General features: G+C 38.6%; 1 protein-coding gene across 1 annotated transcript in view; it reads left to right on the plus strand.

Moving 5' to 3' along the window:
- Positions 1–415: 415 nt before the first annotated feature.
- Positions 416–18,210, plus strand: part of ctnnbl1 (catenin, beta like 1) — a 50,148-nt gene continuing 32,353 nt past the window's right edge. The window contains exons 1-10 of the mRNA XM_069527111.1: positions 416–587; positions 1,617–1,838; positions 4,052–4,158; positions 4,425–4,564; positions 5,001–5,098; positions 7,554–7,647; positions 11,887–11,978; positions 13,016–13,088; positions 14,394–14,452; positions 15,012–15,160. Of these exons, the coding sequence (XP_069383212.1) occupies positions 558–587; positions 1,617–1,838; positions 4,052–4,158; positions 4,425–4,564; positions 5,001–5,098; positions 7,554–7,647; positions 11,887–11,978; positions 13,016–13,088; positions 14,394–14,452; positions 15,012–15,160 (1,064 nt within the window). The 5' untranslated portion in view covers positions 416–557. The remainder of the gene's footprint in view (positions 588–1,616; positions 1,839–4,051; positions 4,159–4,424; positions 4,565–5,000; positions 5,099–7,553; positions 7,648–11,886; positions 11,979–13,015; positions 13,089–14,393; positions 14,453–15,011; positions 15,161–18,210) is intronic.

Raw genomic sequence — 18,210 nt, forward strand, 5'->3', positions numbered from 1 at the left:
GTACAAGTACATAACACAGAGGACCATAGTACAGTTCAATAACTTATAATATTATATTCTGGTTTTTATGACTAATTTGTATATATATTATTATATATTTGAATTTATTTATATATATATATCAGTTGGCTTGATGCTGGCACGCGTGTGTGTGTGTCAAAGAAGAGAAAGCCAGTAAAAAGAAAGAAAATAAAAAAAGGGAAAAAACTGAACTGAGCACAGAAGAGAAGAAAGATGTGAAATTACAGCCTTCTGTTTATTTAAAAAATATATTAAATTAATCAGAGCTCATTAGTAAGTATGGGCTTTATACATATAGATACGGTTAATTTAATTGTAGACATGACAAGTTATCACATTTTTAAACCTTGAGGGTTTTGTATTACCAGTGAATCCTTTACGACAGTATGTTGCTACGACAACAAACAACCCCCGTTTACGGCAGGCATGTGTACCAAGGAAGCTTGTTGTTAGCCGCACTGCTAACTGCTAGCTCTGGTTCTATTTCCTACACCTGGACTACACGGTGACGCGGTTGAGCTTTGTAACCGGGTCAGATGGATGTCGGAGAGCTCCTCAACTATCAGGTAGACATTTCACTCTGCGTGTCAGTGTCGGAACTCTAACTCAGCTAGCATTAGCTCACCTCATTCATTAGACGTCATGCTGTAGCTCTGCTAGCAGTTACTTCTGAACTTTAACAAAGCTTTAGCATTGTCCCGCTGTACTTTGTTGTGTCTGTGTGCGTTTGTTAGTAGACCACCAAAGAATAACACTAAGTGTTCCTTGTGTAGCACCTGACAAATGAACAACTAAACTCTAGGTGTTATTTCCATTAAACAACGTACGTACTACGTAGTTAGCGGGCTAGCTAAACAGTTAGCTCTGTGGCTGCAGAGACTGTAGAGAGAGCCTGCGATCATTAGACTGTAACTTAGACTTATGTCTTTGTTGCCATAACTAGTTTTACACACTGAAGGATTGAGATGAATACAAATGCGTCTTTGAGGGCCATTGCTTTGTCTAAGTCATTGTGTGCCAAATTCCATTCAATATTATCGTAATTGATGCATTTAAAAAAAAATGTATTTATTTGTTGATTCGGCACGTGTTTTACCTCTAAATAAGACCCAATTTCAGTAAAATGTCACCTCTTTACATGTTTTCAAAATGTTGTTATTTTCTGAGAGTAGCTGCTGATATTAGTGCAATTTGAAACAGTTTTTAAAGAAAGAACCAGATGGAAACTAAATGTAAAATGTGCAGTGATTTGTGTTTTCTAGTAGTTTCTGTAATTTTTATACAATTGGGCACATATGTTCCCTTTTTTGTTCGATTTAACACTTTCATGTGTTCTCTTGTCTACCCCAATTATGTTGATCTTATCTTATCACATACAGTGCCTTATGTTTGTGTCGTTATCTCTCATTCGATCAGTTTGCATGTGTCAAACTTTAGGAAGAATAGAGAGAGTCTACTTTCTGGTTCCACACCATTTTACACAGAGCACACTTCATTTCAAGATCTCACAGCATCCCTATAGATATGTACATCTCTAAATAGAGCAAATTCCTGTTCACACAATATAAATTCACCATCCCTTTTTTATCCTACAGCCTGATAGAGGGGCAAAGCGTCTCAGGCAGGATGATGGAGGAGCAGCAGGAGGAGAGGAGGACTCCAGAGGAGGGAAACGACAGAGTGTCAGGGAGTTGGCCAGGTACAGAGAAGCCGCAGCAGGAGTTGGGATTGAAGGAGGGATGGAGGCTGAGGAGCTGACTGGAGACAAGAAGAAGATCCTGGAGAAACTGATGGACCAGGATGAAGATGAACCTGAGGTGGGCAAATTATTATTATAGAATTGTCCCTTTTCCCTGCAAAGTATGTTTATTCTAAAATAATCTACTACCCTCTGAAAACAGCTTCTATTTTTACTTATAGCAATAAAAAGTGTCTTTTTCACTGTCAACTCAAAAAGTTAACGCACATATGTTTCCACATATTAAGCATCAGTTAGACACGCTGTCACTCACAGATAGCAGTTACACTATTGTAAGTCAGTATAAGTGATATGTACACATATAAGTTTTACTGTGTATTTACCATTGTTGTTGTTGTTGTTGCTGTTGGTTCTAGTTGAATTTTGTTCATCCCAGAGCGAACAAAGACAATATCTCCATTTCTTAATTATAAAGGGCCGGGATAGATTTAAGGTTGATTTTCCGAGCAGAGTTATTCTTCGTCATCTAAACCAGCCTAGTCTCATCAAAACATACATGTGACATCCATACAATGTTTAAAGTCACAACTGATTCATTTTCATTGCACAGTAGAGATGCTAGGATTATCTTCTACCAAAATAGGTTGAGGTTTATCAACAGTCGGCCAGTGACCAGAGATGAATGAAATTAAAATTGTAACATTGCAGTCAAACCACTTTTGTTAATCTTCATTGTTTTGTCTCATTATACTCTACACACTAAAAACTAATATGTATCCTTTCTGTTAAAATCCTGAATTATATCTTTATATCTTCACATTTGGGTGGAGATACCATTTGGAGACAATATAACTGTGATTGGTCCACATGGACTGCTTGTGTTTTCTCCAACAAGGTTCTCATGTTGTTAAAGATTGTTTAGAGTGAAGACAACATATATATGAAAAAGAGACTGAGCTGTCCTTTTCTGCCACTCATCTAACAAAGCCATGTCTACTTATAACCTTCTGCCTACCACCCCCGCTCTCCATCAAAGTAATTTAAACAGCATAAACACAGTGACAGAATGCTTTCTTATTCCGCCATTGCTTGTCTCAGTTAGAGACTGAAAGTGTAACACTAATATTGCGGGGGATAATAAATCTGCTGTATGATTCTATACTGTATGATGCAGGCATCTAGTGTTGTGGAGCTGATACGGAGAAATGTTATGTAGAACTATAACTCAGGACCTGGGGCTCCTATAAACCCTTTACCTGAAGCAGAAGTCCAGTTTAAGCCTTTGCCCGGGAGTTTGAAATCATAAGCTTCACTTACATACAGCCCCTCCAGATGATGTCAGGAGATATATGGAGTTCAGTGTATGTCTGAAAGCAGCTGAGGAAAATATGATAAGGGGGGCAAATGCAAATGCAGGACAAAACCGAGTTCACAGAGTATTTGTAATATGTGATTAATATTATTAACCTTCTAATGCTCTAATATTTCTAATATTCAAAAATATAAATACAGAAATTCAACCAACAGTTCTAAGCCATGTAATGGTTAAGTTCAGGGGTGACAATTACAGTTGAATTTATGAATCTCAACTAGCCTATTTGACTACTTGTAAACTAGGAGAACTAAAAGAAATAAAGTGGCTATTTAATAGATGAGCTTCACAAACTGTGTGCAAAGATTTGTGATAGTTCAAATTCTGGATATACTGTTTAGGTCAGAGTCTTAAGTTTGTCATCTGTGTTCACTCGACCTGAGTGGATTTTGAGTCCAGACATTTAAAACAACATTCACACCTTTGCAAAGGCAGTGGATGCAGAAAAAGAAAATGAAATGGAGAAACGTCTGGAGCAAAGAAAATAAAGTTTCTTTGCAATTATTCTTTTTTAGTACCTTTGTATCCATGTTATGAAGTGCATTAGTGAAGTGCACATCTATTATCCTGTTGTTATTATCCCTCACTGCGGCCTTTTAAAATATTCACTGTGTCAAGAGCTACTCAGAGAAAAGTGCTGCACTGTTCCATAATGTCAGACAATTGTAATTTCCCAACCTATCATTAATTGTCCAACACTTTACAGGCTTTTAAGCCATCATGAGGTCCAGCACATTCCCTTTCCAGTGAAATGCACTCAGGTTCCTCTGATTGTATAAAACTTCTGGGTACTCTGCTCCACTCACATAATTACTGTCATTCTGTATGGGCTCACATTTAAGTTTATTACCATGACATCTTTTGGTTGTTTTTACCTCAATAAAACCCTTTTTCTTTCTGTCTTGCTCTCCTCCTTTTTCCCACCCTTCTCTCTTTCCTATTATGTGCTTATCAAACAGGCAGAGCTGGTGGATGAGAGTTCAGTGAAGAAAATGATCCTGACCTTTGAGAAAAGATCTTACAAAAATCAGGAACTGAGGATTAAGTTTCCAGACAATCCAGAGAAGTAAGTCCATTAAATGACCACGTCAAGTGACAATGTTCATTTAGTTTGAGGATTTCATTGCATTTTTTTTGTAAATGACATACTGCAAAAGATTATACAACTTTTATGTGGTGACTTTACTACATTAAAAAAAAAAAAATGATATAACAAAATTTCATGAAATGTTTCTTTCTATCATAATCCTTGTAAAAGTCATGACCATTCCTGTGCTGCACTTAAGATTAATGGCTAACATGCAAACCAAAAATTCTTGTTTTCTAAACCAGGTTCATGGAGTCGGAGCTGGATCTAAACGACATTATACAGGAAATGCACGTAATCGCCACCATGCCAGATCTCTACCACCTGCTAGTGGAGCTTAATTCCGTCCACTCACTGCTGGGCCTCCTCAGTCATGAAAACACTGATATCCTTTCACTAATGGACAGATCGATGCTGTCTGTCAATTTTGATCCATTTGTCCTGATAGTATGACCCATATTTTTTTCTTTGGTCAGCAAATGTCTTGAAAGGACCCTATCTGACAATGAATTGATTTTAGTAGCAATTACTATGTCTTTAGCCTCATATCTCTTTGCCATGTTGCCATTGATAAAATCATATCAGTTAGACCCAACATTGCACTAGTTTATTAACTTAACTCAATTTGAACAACCAAGTTTATTTTTGCAGTAGGTACATAGTATATGGTAACTAAAACTATAGGCATCAACAGTCACGACACAAAAAGCACTGGACGATTTTACTGTGGTCATCCCGAGCATAGACTGGGCAACACTAATTTAATATCATAATCCCAGCAAATGAGCATCACCGTCTTCATTGTCCTTAGCCAGAACCACATGTTGCCATAGCGGTGGTGGACCTGCTGCAGGAGCTGACGGACATCGACACGCTCCAGGAGAGCGAGGAGGGGGCTGAGGTGCTCATAGATGCTCTGGTGAGTTCCTAGGTGATATTGATGAATCAGCACTTTGTGGAGTCAATACTTAAGTTTCTGGGCTCTGACATCTAAACCAGGCAGAGATGATTGATTCCCTTGTCTTTCCTAATGAATCAAAAGCGAGGCCCTGTCTGACTTCATTTACTGAAAAACACGCAGCCATTTTGACTTATTATGTTTTTGGACTACAAGCTGTTGTAATGATGCTGCTCCAGTCCAGTGTCTTTATATACTGTATATTATCCACTGATGCAATATAACATTTTTCTGCCAGAAGAAGCAGATTATCACCTCTGTCAATTTGGGATGTTTTCGCCCGTCCCTTTGTTAGTAAACCAGATTACAAAACTTGGTGGAAGGATTTAGTATAAGTCAGAGAAGAACCTAATACATTTTGGGTAGGATCTGGATCAGGGGGCAGACCCGTAATGTTTTTCTTTAACATTGTTTAATATGGCATTTTTCGAAATTTGTGTTAATTCATGGATCTTGATGAAAAAATAAGCATGTTTAGGATAATGATATTTATGAGTGTGTGCTATTTGGTGCAGATCTAAATAAAAATCCAGATCCAGTGAATTAAATGTATGGGACTGGTGGGCCTTGGTGAATGTATGCCCTCAACTGGGTGTCATTTTTAGTAATTGTAGAATTATGTTACAGTAAATTTTAGAATGTAACATGGTACAATAGATTTCCAGTTTTTCAACTTTTAAAACATTGTAGTTCAAATGGGGCTCAAAGATTCACACAATTAAATGATCTCTGTCTCAGTTTATTGATTATTAATTCATCATGTTTTGCCTCTGTCAGATGTTCTTGCAATTAAATGAATCAGTTTTATTAAGTGTCGTGAACTTAGTCAACATCTTAACATTTAATGTCATCTACACAATTACAGCACCTTCTTGCAGACTGTGTGTGTTGGCATCAGTTTTAAGTTTCAGATCCTCTCTCTTTCTCTCTCTCTCTTTCCATCACTGAGCTTGTCATGCTGTCTATGAGCCAGGGACAAATTTTGATGGCCAATTATGTTTGCTGACATTTTGCGGTACACACAAAGGTCAAACTACAATAATTTGGTGATATACTGTTAGACGAGGAAAGAAACGTGTGCCCCTGTTTCTTCATGGCTGTCGCTGTGACACTTCATCAGAGAATCTGTTGGCTGTGTTAAATGTGATAGGTTCTGTGCTGGGCATCATCCCAGTGACAATCAACAGGTTGTTTCTCACCAGAAGTCTCAGGGCTTTTCTGAACAGTCCTACTACTAGTCATATGTAAAGGCATCCAATGTAGATAAAATAACCTCTAATAATCAAAGCAGAGCTGGAGTGGAGAATAGACGATTATACTTGTTATGTGGACCCCATATGTCTGAGGGTTGGTGCAAAACATAAACATTTGTTAAACGCTCACTATTTGGCGACAGTGGAAGCTAGCAGTTGCTATCTACAGCCAGCACTTGCAACTCATGCTGTTAACTAACTGTTTCATCCAAACGTATGAGATATTTTACATTTCATTTCAGTGATTCAGTGAAAGAGACATTATAGTGAAGGGTCAGTATAAAATGAACTTTAGAATAGAGAGCACCATGAACTTTCTTTTTGTTTGGTTAGTATCTGACAGGAATGAATGTGAAACATTCAGATCACACAAGAAAAAACAGCTGTGTGTGTGTGTGTGTAATGTGACAGTTGGTGAGTTGCTCAGGTGGCTTTGCAATGCTCTGAGGTTAAAGGCATTACATCATGCAGTTCCATTTTCCATGCGATAGAGTGCCCGTAAACCACCCTCTTCTTTACAGCAACATCCAAGGGAAACACTTTCAGTGCAGTAAGGCTTAGTTGAATCCATTTGTCTCTCCTCTTTGCTGTGAGGCCTCCAGCTCCTCTATCCTTGTTGCCAGAAGGCAGAGTGGTATCCTCAATAAGATTAATCAAAAATGATCCACCACTTGTGAGCCAGTGACTCATAAATCTGTGTTGACCATCCGTCCTCTCTCATCTGTAATTGTTCCTTTATTTAGCTAGTCAGCGCCCTGCAAGGACTGTTTGGTTATGAGTCTTCAAACCTTATTAGATTGACGGCTTTTAAACATGTTCAGAGATGGTCAGACAGGAAATGTGTCTTCTACCCAGACTAAGGCTTAAAAGTGAAACTTAGTGAAATCAGTTTGACAGGTTTTTTTCAACGCAATGCAAATGCAAATGTTACTAAAGTGAACCTACACATGATTTTTCTCGCTAATGTTTTATACGCCTCCTCCAAACTGCCTTATGATTTGGCTTGTGTGATGCCATGTGATTTAAATGTTATTATAAGAAAAAAAAAATTCTTCTAAAAATGTGTTTTATCATATGTATGTCAAGAGATTGATCCCTGGTGGATCTGCTTCCGTCTTGTTTAACCTGTGTGTCGCAGCCCTGACATCTCTTTCTGTCTGTAGCTGGAGGGTCAGGTGGTGGCCTTGCTGGTGCAGAATATGGAGCGACTGGATGAGCAGGTGAAAGAAGAGGCTGACGGCATCTACAACACACTCGGTAAGGAGATGTACACCGAGCCTTAAACAAATAATTTCATGTTTGTGTTCATGCTTAGAATACTTCCATTACCATGAATAAAGTTGTATTCAGTCATTATTTTCTCCTCCAAGAACCTCATTGCCATATCCTCCATGTATAATCCCTGGACAGAAATGCAGTCAAGCTATGATTAACTCAACAAAGTATGTTTTCAGCTCTTTGTCGTACATAATTATTAGTTAATTTTTCCTAAATTGTCAATATTTTGTTTGTTTCTGCCTGTCAATGCAAATCAGAGTCTCTGACTAACTGCAGGGTGCCTGAGACCACAGCTTTGTCAGCCAGACTATATGCATTGATTGAAATAGTTAAAGAGACAGAAACAAAGCTGTCACAATTTCACTGTCACCTGCAATTGTACACAAAATACATCTGAATTAAAGAGCTGAAAACTTTGCAAACCAAATTCTAGCATGATGCTGCTTTAAACTGAATCTCAGACCACTTTAGAAACAGGCCAACAAAGCAGGTACCAGGGACCTTAAGAAAGACTGTTGTTGTTCATTGGTAACATTACAAGCCTGTATTACTCAAAGTCATTTACTGATTCTTTATACAGTGTACCTTGTCATATTATTACTTATTCAAATTCTAGATATCCTCCTTATATGTCTCATTCATGGTGGACTGAATTTTAAAGTTAAGTACATAGTTAGTTTAACATTAGAGATGTTAGGGTTAAAACAAGAGCAAGACTTCATATAAGAATAGTGTCATAGTTTGCTATCCACTCAGATTTTGGTTAGTTTCATTTCTAGTGTTGTGTGTTATAGGTTCCTGCTGCTGTAAATACAAGTCAAAAGTCTCAGGCCTTTATTGTTGAGTGTGATGTGGCCTCACTGCACCCCATCCACCATGAATATCAGATCAATAAACGTCTATAATTTCAACCAGCTAGCAAAAAGCTCAACTAGCTTTTTGTGTTATACAGCTTAGCTTATTGTTTCTAATCAGTATGACAATGTAATTTGTGTTCTTTACAGTCATTCAATTATCTGATTTTGCTTTGTCAGTGTAGATGCTGACTTATAAAGCTGCATTTTGAATGGTAACACTGATATTATATTGGTATGCACCATAGACTGTATATAAAGATTGACAACGCATCTTCACTTCTTCCCACTATCCAGCAATAAAGACAGTAGACAGTTTGGCTTCACTTTGTTGGAGCAGTCATGTCATCCATCCTTATATACCATGTATAGTATGCACACGTTAGAAAAACGCAAGTAGATTTTGACTGTCACCATGACTATTTTAACAGGCGCTGTGTCGGACAAGTGATCTTTACCATCCTCCTCTTTAATGCTGTTTATTATATTAGAAAACTGAACAAACATGTACTAATATTCTAACACAACTTACTAACAAGCAGATCTACACAAAGCACCACTTGCATAGAGGTGAAATTAAAAGACAACACACAGTGGGACAGACACATAAGCACTTACATGTGTCTCAGCAGCAAAAGAAGACCTAGACTGGGACTTTCATTGACAGCACAGCTTTGCACATTCATTCATATTCAAAACGTGGGACAAATATCTGGGAGAAATCTCAGACAAATTCCATCTCAGAGACATTTCAGTGGCTCTTTTCTGAGAATGATTTAAAAAAAAAAACAGGTTTGGATAAAACTCAATAACATTTGCATATTTGGAGCAAGACTAACTGATCAAGCTCGTCTTATTTAGTATTGAAACATGACAAGCTCCTCCAGAGGGGGGTATGCCTGCAAGGTGTGTATACGGCTGTGTTGAGGCTCTGGGCGCTACAGTGACAGGGGGTCCTCGTGGACTTGGGCTTGGGCGTAGACAAAGTTTATTTGTATTCTTTAAGCCGTGTCAGTGTGTCCCTCTGCTGTCAAGTGCCCTAAACTTTTTCAGTGAACAGAAGATGTCATTTAAATGTTTTAGAAAAGAAGAGGCAGTTTTGAATCACAAGTGGGTGGTTTTGTATTTTTTATCTGAGAGGTTTAAGACCTCGAAGTGGAGCATACAGGTTACAGAGTCAGAACCATTGGAGCGTGGATTTGACAGCGTTAAATGAAGACTCAAGGTCTAAGAGAGGGCATGGGCCAGCAGATAGTTTGAGAAGTCATGGTCTCTGTGTTTAGCCTCACATGAATCCGACTTTTCTGCCTCTCAGCTCTTTTTGTGTGCAGTGAGTCTTCTGAGATGATTTTTTCTCTGTTGCCAGATTGAGGCCGCGTGTCAGGAGGGTTGTTAAGGTGTGTGTGTGTTTGGCTCTGTTCGCGAGTGTGGGTTATATCGAGGGAGGAGAGCTTGTGCATCCTTTATTCAAGCTCCTGTGTGTGTGTGCGCTTGTGCATTTGTGTGTGTTTGTGTCATCAAGGGAGCTTTCCAAGCTTGAATAAGCCTTTTGTCTGCCTTGGCTGCTCTCTGCTCTGAGCCTGCTGTCCTCCAGGATGCTGTCTGTCTGCTCTGTTTGAATCACTGATAAAGGCGCTCCCGCTCTCTCCCTCAGCACCCTTCCTCTCCAACTTTTCTTCTCTTTCTTTTCCTCAATGTTTCTTTATCATCTGCAGGCCCTCTCTCCAGTTGTTGCTTTTTCTTTTTAATTCTCTTGGTCTTCAACTTCATCCACCCCCTTGTTTTAAGTTTGTTATATTTTAGTTTGAGCAGAGATGTTCATATATTGGCAATTTGTTTCTTAACTTTCAGCTCTATCTACATTGTTCATAAATAATTCAACCAAAATCTTTTGCTCAAAGTATAATTTGTAATGCTAAGAATAAACATCATGATGGGAGAGAGACAAAAGATGAAATTGAAAAGATACTTGAATGACTCAGAATATGTTGTTGGATTCAGATATCTCTATCATAAACATTGCTTTAATTAATATTTGAACATATACTGTCAAAGTTCTGTAAAACATTTAACCAGATCATTTCCCCGATCGGTCTCTCATGCTTCCATTTACGTATATGGCCTCGTCACTCTGCTGCTGGACATGGATCCAAAACACTGCAGCTTTCTTCCTTCTTGTTGAATTGTCAACGCAAAAATTGACATTACAACCAAGTCAGTAACTTCTTCCCTCATCATCTTCAATGCTCAGTAAACTAAGACACTGGTTTTATGTGGTGTAGAATCTCCTGCTGCGTTGTTCATATAAAAGGCAAACTCCAGAGAAAATCCCGGCCTAGTTGGACCTTCTCCAGAGTTCATGTCTGAAAATGGCTTTAGTAATGGCAGGACTCCACCATAGATAAAATCGTTCTTGAGTCTCAGCACGTTATATGTTCTACTTTATTTTCACCTTCTCAGTCTTTATATTTTATGTTGGTGCGTCAGGTTTAAGCCACTTAATGGCGATGCATTTGATTGCTGCTCTTAACAGTATTTGTAGCAGAAAAGATTTCGCTCTTCCATCAATGCAGCACAGTAGCAGCCACACCTAGACCCGAATTTTACTGAAGTTCTTTTTGAGAGCATTTGACAGCTCATCCCAAAATATTATTAATTCAGGGTATGACCTGAATACGAGGGTGTCATCATCAATATGCGTACCACCATTTCTCAAACATCTGTTTCAGTATGCTGCACATCTTCCCTTTTTATGCTCTTGCTGTTTATTCATTCCCTCACTTTCGTTTACTTTGCATCCCTCATCGTTGCCTTGTTTCGCCACCTCTTTTCGTCCCTTCCTCTCTCCCCTCCATCCTTCTTAGTTCCTCATTCTTCTCTCTTTTCATCACCACCACCACCACAGTCTCTCTCTCTCTCTTTCTCTCTCTGTCGGTCACCTTCTGCTGCAGTCTGCTCTGATGGAGATATCATGTGGCAGAAAAGGCTTTCTAATGACAATATTAGAATAAGCTGGGACTGAACCCAGACGAACCCTCTACATTTCACAGTGCTCTTCCTTCAAAGTGTGTTTGCTCAGTGTCTGCGCAGTATATGTTCACTTGAGACTGACAGGAGGCTTTGATATTGGCCTTCGACCATATTAAAGGGGTAGTGAGTGGAAACACTTTATTCTATAATAATGGTGTGAGAGAAATCGAGTTTAATGACCAACCAGTCCCTGATCCTCTTAATAAGATCATTATCATATCGATCCAGTAGTAGATTGGTGCACCCATACGTATTTAGTCTCAGAAACTGGAGCTGGTATTTTTTCAATGATTCAGCTTGATGAGTAAATATGGATTTTTGATGTCTTTTTCAGCGATCATAGAAAATATGGCGGAGTTCAGACCAGGCCTGTGTGCCGAGGCCGCGCAGCAAGGACTCATGCAGTGGCTGCTCAAGAGAATTAAGGTAAGAATGTGGCAGAGTATTTGCTTAGGTCATTTTAGAGCATTAACGATTAGTCACTTAATCAACAACCGATTGACAGATAATTAACAACTATTTTGATTTATTGTTTCAGACTAAGTAAGTATTTCTAATATTGATTTGTTTAAGTCTCCTAAATTGGAAAATGTATGTTTCCCATAACATTGTACTGAATTTACTAATTTTAAGGTTCTGACTTTTGGTTGAATAAAACATTTCATGACAATACATTGAACTGTAGGAAATTGTAGTTTTATTATTTCACATAGACCAAAACATTAATTTTGTAAATAACCTCATGATATATTGGTTAAAAACAAATCTTAAGTCGCAGCAATGTCCTTATTATTCCACCACTAATGATTGGGCTGTTACCTGAGGTTGACAAAAATGATCTAAGACAAATAATTTAACCAACACCCAAGATAGAATTTTACATGATCTTACAAAGATGTCTTTGCAAAATTGTATTAAAATGTATTTCTTTGCATTGATCCGCATTTCTTTAAACGTTCTGCTTGCTGGCAAATTTTCAGCTACCGAGAAAATCTAGAGTAATCGAAGGGACAGGGAGTAAAGTTATTTCATTTTCATGCTATGAGGACTTTTAATGGTGGATTATCGGAATATAGTTTAGATATAGATTTATGTCTCAACCATATATTCACACTGTTGTCTTGTTATTAATAATTAAAAGGTTATGTGTGTAAAATACGGATGACCACACTTATTTCATATTTAATCACTGAAGTTACAGCTTAAGCAGTTTGAGCTTCAAAAAAAATCACCTGTATTTTTGATGTGAAATACATTTTCAGTAGTGTAGCCCAGTTAATCCAGAAAATAAAAGATATACATCAGTGTTTCTTTATATCACCATGATATACAATATCTTAGGTATCATCTCTTTATGGTTTAAAAAAAATGCAGATTCAATTGTAGACTGGTAAGTTGGTAATTTCTTTAATACCTTGGACATCAGAGTTATTAAGGATGAGTAATACTTTTGTGTCTTTCAGGCAAAGATACCGTTTGATGCTAACAAGCTGTACTGCAGTGAAATCCTGGCCATCCTGCTGCAAAACAACGACAGTAAGTAAATGGCTGGTGGGTTCCTCGAACACACCTCCATTTCTTTCTGGTCCCCTTTTCTGTCCTTTTATTTTCCTCCATGCTGTTAATTTTCTTTCTTTTTTCTGCCCATATTGGCCTTTTCTTGTTCTCTTTCTGTCCTTCATCTCCCTTTCCATCCCCAATTTTTGCATCCCATCATCTCTCTTTGTCAGTGACCTTCTCTGGCACTGTCTTTTCTTGTTTCTTGTCTTTTACGTTCTTTCCTCCCTCTTCTCTTCCATCACTGTTTGATTTAATGTCACCTGTCATGTTCTTTCCATTCTCTCCCCTCTCCTCTTTCACTCTCTCCATGTCACTTCTTTTCTTCCTCCCTCCTTGTCTTTTTGCCTCCACTCTTTCACTAAAACCCTGTAAAGCCTCAGATGGCTGCAGGTCTATCAGGTCCTTCGACAGGTTTTCATTAATGATACCTGCCATATTGATATTCAGCGGGAGCCCTGTCTTCATTTCACACTGCCTCCATTTATTGTCTCCTTCCTGCCCTTCAAATGCAAAATTCAGTCTAATAAAAACGTATTTTTCACAAAACAAAGGAAAAATGTTGCCATAAATAACGTTCCATATCATAGCGCTGTCAGTGTCTTGATGCAGGAGTAAGGCGTGTCACAAGACAACTATTTAAATGCTAATTTAAATGTAATTATCACGTCCTGCTGTCAAATCTGACTTGAAACACCACTCTGAAGGGTTTATATGTAAAATACTCGCTGCTGCGAACTAGAGCTGCTTATAATCCCGACTAATTAAGACCCTGCAGATTCACTGTATTGTACAAATGTAATTCTGCTCTGAGTTATGAACATTTCACTGTTAAGAGAAAGAATGTATGAAACAGTGGAGCAAACCTGAGTGTGTTATTTGTGATTTAAAACCTTCACGATTTCAGGCTGTCGAGATGAAGACGGTTCCTCACACATGATGTCACCAAGAAGCAGCATTTTAGTGTGGAAGCATAAACACATTTCATGCACAGGTTTCGATGGAATAACTAAATATTTTTCAGTGCCCTCATTCTTTCTAATTTTCCCTCTTGAGGTCCCTCGTGTTTGTCAGCGTCCGTCGAATGCCTCCTGTTTGCGTCCCTGAATTTCTCTTTTACTTTCCCTCAACCATCCACTTAAACTTTTTTTCCTGTTTTTGTCCTCCCTCTCACCACTTAAATGTATTTTTTCCGTAAAACATCTCAATTTAATCTCGCTCATTGTCCTGTTCCTCTATTTTTATCTCATAGCCTTGCTCTCACTTTTTTTCTCTCTCACACAGATACCAGAGAACTACTGGGTGAGATGGATGGCATTGATGTGCTGCTGCAGCAACTCTCTGTAAGATTTTTTCCTTTACTTTCTATTTTTAGTTGGCTCCATCACTACTCTTTTTAAAAACCCATCATCCATTTCAGCCTCACGTGCAGGGGCTCATAAATCTTAGTAATTTCTCAAACGGGGGGTCTTTAAAGTCAGGTTTTAACATAAACACTGTGCTTTTTGGGGCTCCGCACTAAACCCAGTCTAACCCTAAACAATTAACCCCAGCCTCCATCCATAGATTCATCTTCATGGGGTTCTAAGCATCCTGTGACATTTTGATGACTCGCCTATCCAAAAGAGTATAAAACAATTTATAATCCAGTTTAGGTGTAGACTACTGATGTGTTCAGACTGTGCCTCTCTGTTCTCTTAATTATTGTACTTATCCGTCAAATCACTGTGTCACACTCTGCTTGTTGCTCCTGAGCACTTAAAAGGCTCATTTTGCCAAATCATTCCAGAAACTGTTGCTATGTTGAACAACCACCTTTCATGTAAAAGCAGCATGCCTGTCTGCGTTTCTTTTCAAAATGCTCATTTTTTCAGCGCTCTCTCCTCCTGTCTCCCCTTTCAGGTGTTTAAACGTCACAACCCCTCCACGGCCGAAGAGCAGGAGATGATGGAGAACCTCTTCAACGCTCTGTGTTCCTGCCTCATGCTTTCCTCCAATCGGGACCGCTTCCTCAGAGGGGAAGGGCTTCAGCTAATGAACCTTATGCTTAGGTAAGCTTGAGCACTGTAAGAAAAGTCGTCACTGGGACTCACTCCTTGTCTACTCAATACACCATACTCGCACTGCGGCCATTTTCCTTTTTTACACCACAGTCTGGGTGGGAAGCTGAAATGCTGTTATGAACAGAAAGAAAATGACTCTCGTGCTAATATGGGCCATTGTGTAAGTGAAACATTTTTGCAGTATATGCTTGGGATGATAATGTTAGTTTGTCTATCCGTCTGCAAGTCAATGTCCACTTTGGCCCAAGCTGAAATGTCTTAATGAACTGAATTGGATGAATTGGCATGAAATCATATTATTCACGGTGCCCACTGGCTGACACTAACTTTTGTCACACACTGTGTGCATTTACACTTGGCATTAACTTGCCTATTGCCTTTGACAAATATCCAGACACAGATCACTTAAATCTACAAGCAGCAAGCACTAACATTTCACTCCCCCTCCCTCTCCCTGCTCGATTATGCTTCACAGGGCCCTTTATCTACATCCTTGTTTTGTACATTGTCTCAGTTAACGCAGGAATCAGGACCTTTTGAGTCTGTGAGTCAGCCATGGCAACGTGACGTCTTCCAGTGTGAGCGGAGTAGTTTACCAAGAACATGTTCACATATTGATTGACAGCGGTGAGCTCCCACCCCTGACTTTGACCTTCTCTGGGGGAATATCTCTGCTCTGCTGCCAGACTGCTCGATGACTCTGAGTCACAGAAGCCTCTGACAGCACCTCTCCACATTAAGATCCATATGTTTCGTAGCGTAATTCAACAAAAACGGTTATATGCTGCAGTTCAATGCTAGTTTTCCCACTGCAGCAGTCAACATTCACTAATGTGCTTTTAGAGTACTGCTATCACTTAATGCAGTGAGAAGAATAATACAGCAACTTTGGTTAACTTTGATAGTACAGTGGAAATCATGGAGCATGTGATGAATGTACCAGCTAATGTTACCTCATGCTCCTCTGTGTTGAACTGTGCGGGGTCCATGATTACTGCCGTCACTTTACCTAGTAACATTTAGTTCAGTCCTGTGCTCTGGTTTACTGTCTCCAAAGGTTTGTCTTGACCATCAGTAACCGTTGCGCTTCTTGAAGTGTGCCGAGTTGTCCACTGAAGACAGAGTTATCCTCAAACCCTGTGTCGAGTCTTTCCCTACGACTTTGCTCCGCATCTAACTTTACACCTCAACCCCAAAATAAATAAATAAACAACCCTCCTTATGGGTCACAGTTTGACAGTTTAGTCAAATGTTGTTCAGAAAGGTTGTGCTATACTATCAATCATATTATATATAGATAAAAAATGTTCTCTACATATACTGTATATTTCAGCCTCTAGATGACTGAAAATCTCTTTGTGAAACCACGATTATTGATGGATAAATCTTATTTCTTAAAATATATATATTGCTGCTCAGAAGGCTTAGACACAAAATTTTAGGTTTGATTGTTGTAACTGCTGTATCCTTTAAATGCACATGGTGTGTTTGCCACTGAATCATTGATCACTGAATTTAGTGATACTACTGGCCATATCCTATAGGAATATTCAGTGTCACAGTTTGCAGAAACACAAATGAATTATGTATGAAATACTGTATGTTCCCGTCAATAGACCTTTAAAAATGAACTGGAAAGCTACATTAAGGGGATAAGTTATAGGAAATGGGCAATAAGCACTAGAGTGATGTGAAAATATCCCCTGAAAGGAAAATATATGGTGTTTAAGAATAAACAGAACATCTCTTGATGTAAAATTCTGTCCTTACAGCTCAGTGCAGAACTTTCTATGTTGTGAAAATGTAACCATTGATAGAATAACAGGGTGTAGCACTGCACACACCAGCATTTCTGTCTGCTGTATTGCCTGTCGAGACTGCTAATCCAATCAATCAGCAGTCAGTGGAACGCAGCAAGGCAGAGACGTAACCTTAAAGACTCATGAAGACACATTACACGGCTTTATGAAACCTATTCCCAGCTTCTGCACCTCCGCACTGATAATCACATCACTGGACACCTAGATTTAGGGTGTGGATCAATATCTCATTATTGGAATGCAAAAATGCTTTTGTGTTAAATCGTCCTCCAAGGAAACAGAGTAAGAAAAAGACAGAAAAGGAGGACAAAGGAGAAAAGACATGACTTTGGGAAAGTAGTTTGTCTTAATAGAGGATCAAATTGTGTGTTTGTTTTGATTCACGGCAAAGCTAAAAGTTTTGTTCTTGATTCATTTCATGCATGAATTATTTTCATACTTACAGAATACACAGAGTATACATGAAACAAGACACTGGTTGATTTATACACCCTTCATCCTCAGTGTTGGATTTCACTTGTTGATACCGCCGCTACAACACTTGATGGATGTCTCCTACGTTATCAGGTCATTACCATACATCAGTCATCCACCTCTAAGCTGCTGTAATATTAACAGTCGTTCTTTCGTTACGTTTTGTCTTTTCCAACAGTTAGTGAAAATGAATGTTCAATCATTAATCATTCAAGAAATAATTTGATTTCATTTACTTTGTGATCGAGAGCGATCCCTGAGCCTTTAGTCAACACAATTCATGTTGTCTTTAACATCAGCACTTCTCCACTGGCATTAAAAGCAGCAGCTTAAACTCATCAAACACAGCATTTTATTGGATCTCTTTGTAGCTGCAGTATCCCTGGTATATAGTGATATTTACACATGAATACAGTTTGTGACTGCAATAGTTTGGCCAATTGTGCAATACACTGCACATTATACCGGTTTAAATACCAGGGGCCATTATTTATGTCTATTCTATTAGTGAATTCTTAGTCAGTGAACTTTTATAGAATTGGTTGGTTTAAATAATTGGCAGCTTGAATCCTTTTTAACGTTCTCTATCATGCACATTTTACAAAATTAAGACAAGCCACAATTTTCTGTCTGAAACTCCTCCAAGCCTGAGGGAACTCGGTTTTGTAAAAATCCGAAACGCACAATAGAATACAAAATTACAATACAAAATTGAATAAAAGTAATTTTTGTATATCAATTTTT

Source organism: Paralichthys olivaceus, chromosome 6, assembly GCF_024713975.1.
Source record: "Paralichthys olivaceus isolate ysfri-2021 chromosome 6, ASM2471397v2, whole genome shotgun sequence".
Lineage (NCBI taxonomy): Eukaryota > Metazoa > Chordata > Actinopteri > Pleuronectiformes > Paralichthyidae > Paralichthys > Paralichthys olivaceus.